Source organism: Periophthalmus magnuspinnatus, chromosome 14 (assembly GCF_009829125.3).
Source record: "Periophthalmus magnuspinnatus isolate fPerMag1 chromosome 14, fPerMag1.2.pri, whole genome shotgun sequence".
Taxonomy (NCBI): Eukaryota; Metazoa; Chordata; class Actinopteri; order Gobiiformes; family Gobiidae; genus Periophthalmus; species Periophthalmus magnuspinnatus.
In genome coordinates this window covers 17,433,703-17,440,249 of record NC_047139.1, presented here as the reverse complement: position 1 = coordinate 17,440,249, position 6,547 = coordinate 17,433,703, and the positions used below count along the sequence as shown (strand labels likewise).

The window sequence follows — 6,547 nt, the reverse complement described above, 5'->3', positions numbered from 1 at the left end:
AGGCCCTGGATCAGAAAACAGGAGCGAGCTGAGGGTTTGATCCTTGCTCAGGGGCAACCGGGCCTGGGAAAACATAGGTTACAGTTCAAATCAGATCAAACAGTTCAAATTCAGATTCATTACATTTATAAAAGATTCAGCTGTGCTCATAATGCTCTATTTATTCTGCTGTTTTGTGTCATTTCAGTGATGGTCCTGTTCTGTTCTGTACAGAGCTGTGGGGGCCACAGGCTGTTGTAAATGTGCTTTAAAATAATAATAATACATACACTACATTTTATTTATAAGTGCCTTTAAAAACACCCAAGGACATACTACTATACTGTAAGTTAAAAACATTAAATCCGGTACAAAAACACAATACAATACGAAACTGTATATAAATACCTTCAACAGCCGGGGGAAGTGCCCCAGGAGCTGGAGGTCTTGTCTTCATTCAATGGTTTATTACAGCACCTACAACGATCTTTGTGTGGGTGTGTGTGTTGCTCCAATTCCAGCTCCAGTGGATCTGGTCTCATGTTTATTTGTTCGTTTATCGATGTGGTTTAGTCCTAAGTTTAGTCCTTGTTTAGTCCTGGTTAGGTCCTGGTTTGAGGTCATTTTAGTCCTGATATAGACTTGCTTTGATCCTGTTCTAGTCCTGGTTTAGTCTTGGTTTAATCCTGGATTAGTTCTGGTTTAGTCCCAGTTTAGCCCTGGTTTAGTCCTGTTTACACTTGGTTTAGTCCTGATTTAGTCTTGGTTTAGTCCTGGTTTAGTCCTAGTTTGATGTCAGTTTAGTCCTGATATAGACTTGCTTTGGTCCTGTTCTAGTCCCAGTTTAGCTCCAGTTTTGCTCTGATGTGTATCTGAAATAGCAGTGTCACGGAGCAGAGAGAGTGCACTCATATCATATGGACATCTTGAGGTGATTGGTTGACACACAGCTCTAGCGGGCTGTGACTGACTGACAGGAACAGAAAGGTGAAAGGGGCAGAACTCGTACTTTTCATGCGTTTCAACTTTCTGTGATACTATGTGACATATTTGGTGACTTTTCCACTTGCGAAAGATAAGATTTTTTGTTTTAAACTGCTAATCACTATGACAACAAATGTATGTTTTTATCATTCTGAGACTCAGAGACAGACAGTGAAGATGGGCCTGTTTGATTATGTTGAATCTAAAGTCAAAGTCCAGTCAGTGTGTGTGTGGGGTGTGTGTGTGTGTGTGTGTGTGTGGTAACTTCATATAAAAAAGTATAAAAAAAAGCAGAGAGAGACAGGCAAAAGTTCAAAAATATCCACTTGTTTTAATGAGAGTCTCCAGGAGCCAGCCCCCCTCAAGAACAGGACCAAGAACAGGACCAAGAACAGGACCAAGAACAGGACCAAGAACAGGACCAAGAACAGGACCACAGGCAGAACTCACCAACATGTTTGAGCTCGGTTCAAATCTCAAGATAGGGTTTGCACATAGAAAATAAAATAAAACGTCAAATATAAAATGTCCAATTGTATTTGAAGTGACAGTTTTATTCTTATTATCTTTATTATTGTTATTGTCAATATGAGAGATGTGCTTCTTGCTGCGAGTGCATCGTCGTAAGGCACAGGCTTAGTTCCTTCTTGAGAAAAATAAATAAAATAAAATATATCTTATTATTTCTATGTTTATTTATTTTGTGTTGATTCTATTTTGGATTCTTAAAAAGTCCAAGTGTGAAGAACCACAGGGGCCGCCGGAGAACTGAAGCTGACATTTTGATATTTTACCTTTTAGTGGAACAAAACAAAAACAAAACAAAAGTTCACACTCAAAAAAATGAAACAAAAATCATTCTAAAACTTTACAAATGTTCAAACCAAAATGAGCAGCGGTTTCATGACACTGAAATAAAACACTGCAGCTGTGTCCAGACTAGTGCCTTTTCAAATGAATCAAACCAAAACCAAATCCATCGAGAGGCGAATGTAATGTTTCAGCAACAAAAACACAAGTAAAGTTTAATGCCACACTATGGAACTTTCCAGGCAGAGCAGTCCAGTACATATCACCACTTGTACAGGGTGGCCCAAAAGTCACTGACACTTTTCAATCTTCAACAGCTCCTATAATTCTTAAGTTATACTCACCAACTTTTAGCAGCAGTTAAACTCAACATTCTGAGAGTTTTGGCAATATATACTGTTAGAATTGTTCACTTACACTTGAACTTATCACTACTTAAACAAGGGAAAGTAAAAATGACCTAATTAAGTGTCCACCATTTTCGGTTTTGCACTGATTATCCCTATCCTACACACTTTGCATAACATTTAAAAGCATTTCTGGGCTTATGGCTCTTTATTTGACCCTTAATTTTACGTTTTAAGTCATTTATTGTCTGAGGTTTATTCACAAACACCTTTTCTTCAAGATCGCCCCACAGGAACAAATTGGGACTAGTCAGGTCTCAGGAGAACACATACTGCACCCTGTCTTTGAAAATAACTTATTATTACTTTAAATTATATATATATTATACTATATTTGCTCATATTAATGTCAGAAGGGTAGTTCTAAATGCCCTGAAAAATAAAATAAAAATATTTAGAAACAAAAGAGTAATGCATTATTTTCAACTGTCAGTGAGTTTTAGGTCAACCTGTACTTTTGAGTATCCTACAGTATATATTCTGAACATATCAAGATGACGGCAAATCAAACTCTGGTATTGAAGACTCTCAGCAGCTCTGTGTCAGATTAAAAAGGCTGGTCTGCAAAATGAACTGTTTGGAGCGTTCGACCACGTTATAACATTTCCTCATCAAAAACATGCCTCAAGTGTTTTTTGAATCACGTTTGAGAGATGCCAGAGTGTAATACCTCCGCTTTAACGAGTTGTACAGTGAAGAAACAAGCGGCGGCACAGTGGTTATCTCTCTCTCTCACCTCACAATAACGAGATCTCAGGTTCAGTCCCCATAATGAGAAAAAGTCTGTCTTTACCTTTACTTCCTCCGCAGACGGCAGGGATCCGCCACGCCGCACGGAACACGACACGCTGGGACGTTAAATATGGAAACTAAAAGGTCACAGAGCGTGCCATAGAACACTCAGTTTGGACGTTTTAAACCTGATCCACAGCTGCTCTCAAACTGTCAGTGATATTTAAAATAAACAAATTTAAAGAGATACCAACTCCAACCACTAGGGGTCAGAAAACAAACAAATAAAAAATCCAAAGGTGAGGAAAAGCAGTGGTTATCGATTTGGCTCCTTTTGAAGTGAGCGCATTCAAAGAGATACCCACTCCAACCACCAGGGGTCAGAAAACAAACAAAAATAAACACGCAAAAGCAGCGGTCATCGATTTGGCGCCTGGTCCCATTCGGCTCCTTTTGAACTGATCTTGTTTAACTCATGTCCCGTTCAGCCTAAACATTTATATTTCAAAGTTTGACCATTTCAGAGTTTATTCTTAGAAACAGAAACAAAAAACAACCCTATTTAACCAGAACCATCACAGTTATCTGTTTTAAAGAAATCAGAAACTTGATTTAAACCTCGCTCCTTGCTGTTTCCTTTGTTTAAATATGTCATCATCACACAGAGCAAGGGTTTATCAGTAAAACTCTTCATATTCCAAGAGTAAATCTCGTCAAATTAATCTAAAAAAATGAGGTTTGTCCAAAGTATGGTTACTATGGCAACTTGGGCCAAAGTATCTGGGCATGCTCAGTGTGAAACGCCAAGCCAAATCAGGTGAGGCTCCAAATCGCCGACAGCAGCAATGGACGGCTTTGTGTGTTTAAGTTCAAACAAAATAATACAAATCCAGATGATTCTAAAGTTTATCCCTATGCGTCGTCAGTAATTCAAAACCAACAAGTCAAACTATTACTCAAAGCTTTTCAAAATAAAATATATTCTCTTTTTAAGAAACACATTCAAAGCAAGCGTACACACATTAGCTTTCAAAGGTGAATTCTAGCTGAAAATCTACGGGAGGAACCTGAAAGTGTAACTATTGTAAATGTTTTTTGAGAATAAAAATTCATCTTTTTGGCCGAAATCTGAAAATTGACGACAAAACTCATTTAACTTTCAGATCTCAAAAGATTCACCATTTTGCATAATCCAAATATGTATTAACAACCACACTCAATAAATAAATGCTTTTAACTCCACACAAACAAGTTCTCTTTATAAAACTGCCTTTAGAAACAAAAATAAAGGTTTAAAATCACTTGGGATGGGTGCGTGTTTGGATTTTGGAGGGGTCGACTGGCTCCAGTGATCCTCCGTAAAGAAGTCTTTTGGCATTTGTGGTTCCAGTTTTTTTTTTTTCTGTTGAGTTGTGAATTTTTGTCAAATCTGTAAAAGTGAAGAAGAGTCCGACAGGAAAAGGAGAGTTTTGAGTCGATTTAGAAACGTACAAAGTCCTTTTGTTTGTTCTGTGTTTCGGTTGCCACGGTTACAGGTCGAGAGAATGGTGCGCTCACAGCAAACTGGACCAAACCACGAAGAAGAAACACATGTACTGAAATGTGTTTGGAGCAAGTTACGTACATGAGAATGAAAGCACTCATTTTATAAAAGAGGGTATTTTACTTCAGCATATTAACATGTTTTATATGTTTCACTTTTGTCTTTGACGCTCATCCCTTTTCTCTCTATGTTAAGTCACTCCCCCTTCAGAGCGCACAACCAGCATACATCCCACTAATGAAACTACCGCACATCACATCAGGTTTGTCAAGTTGCTGTGTGCAGTTTTGCATCATGTTTTTGTATATTTATGGAGAATTGTCATGTGGGAGCATGGGTGACATAGGCTTGTGGGTGGAGCCTCGTACTGCTAACCATAAGGAGGGTTCGAATACAACCTGGGAGAGATCTCTAAATTACTTAAACATGCATGGATGACATCATAATACCCCCTGTTTATTATAGGCAAATTATAGGTATAGCTTATTTTAGCTTATTTTTTAAACATAAAATACTCTTATTCCAAATGAAATATGAAATGATGATGATGATGAAGATGTTTACTTACAGTGAATTACATAAACAAACAACAAAAAAAGTTTAAATTATAGTCTGTTGTCCTTCATGAGTAGTTATCTCAGTTTATATAATGGAAAAATCCAAATGTAATGTTGATACGGTTGATCTGAGGTTTAAAGAAAAAAACAAAACAAAAATGTATATATAAAAATAAATAAAAAGTTCTAAATATGAATCTGCAGTTATTTTCATTTTATTTTATAACTAGTTATTTTTTATTATTTCAGATCCACGTATTTACCAATGGAGTAATGGACCTATTTTAAGTGTCAGATAATAATATATCACATCATTTTTGCATGAAATCCTAAAATAGACATTTTAACCTGATCTGTGTCCTCCTCTCCTACATTTTTAGTTTCGACCCAAAATTATTATCTTTGAAACTCATTTTCCTCAATCTCCATAAATCTGAATTCTCCATAAATTTGAATTCAAAACTTTAAAATTCACCAAAGTGTCTCAAAAGCTCATCTGTGTCATGATCTCAAATGTAAACGCTTAGATCCTGCATGGCCTTATTGTTACTAAAAGCCAGAGCCCTCTTTGTAAGTCATGAAAAGTGTGAGTGATTATTTTGTCAGGAGTTTGCAGTAAAAGCACCATGCCCTCCTCACAGTACTTACTCTAAACACAGCTCTCAAAGGCTTCACCAGTACAAAATGTGTGAGTTTCATTTAAATATTGGCACAAAATCTGGTCCGTTGGCAGCTTGAGTGAAAAATGTATCTCCATGTTGCTGTTTGTAGTGGTTTCCCTCTCCGGCTCGTTCAGGGAGCGGGGAGCGTTCCAGTTTTTGTCCTGGTGGGGGTCCGTGTTCATGAGTCCTAGAGGCACACGTTGTAGCTGATCTGGCAGGTGGAGCCCACTCCTGCCTGGGAGAGGAACAGCCGCCCGTTGGGACACACACACACCTCGTACACCGTTTGTCTGGTCCCTGAAGACGAGCTCGAGGCCTTTCCCTCCGGCAGACGCATCAGACGGATCCTGTGAGCGTCCAGAGATATCTACGAGACAGAGGGGGAAATTATGTAACTGTAAAGGCCGTATGTCGCATATGATAGAAAATCCTCAAAGTCTGTTGTATCAGGCCCATAGACTGTATATTTAAATGGACATAGTTAACCTGCTAGCTGCCACTTTCCAAACAGGAAGTTGACTCTGGCGCCAATTCACTTTACATTGAAAAACTGTGGCCTCTCTCTGTAGTCGCTGCTGTCAGACTTGTCATTTTGGTCTTAAAATGTTTGTATTAACCCACTCTATATGATCCTGGGGTTTTTATTTTGCTATTTTCATCCATAAATCATGATATGAACATTAAAACTGGCAAATCAGGCGCCGTCTTTCCCTGACGACACTCCGGTTAGTCCAATTCTTTATAGTTTATGATCAGCCCCCTTACTGAGCCCTTTACTAGTCTGTATATATGTGAGAATGCACCCCTGGATTTACAAAAAAAAAAAAAAATGACTACAGATTTAAAGAAAAGGCAGTGTGTAACTTTCTAGAG

At 38.1% G+C, this 6,547-nt stretch overlaps 1 protein-coding gene across 1 annotated transcript in view; it reads right to left on the bottom strand.

Annotated features, from left to right (window-relative positions):
• Positions 1–5,861: 5,861 nt before the first annotated feature.
• Positions 5,862–6,547, bottom strand: part of sgcd (sarcoglycan, delta (dystrophin-associated glycoprotein)) — a 78,820-nt gene continuing 78,134 nt past the window's right edge. Inside the window, exon 6 of the mRNA XM_033977767.2 lies at positions 5,862–6,041. Coding sequence (XP_033833658.2) covers positions 5,862–6,041 — 180 coding nt within the window. The remainder of the gene's footprint in view (positions 6,042–6,547) is intronic.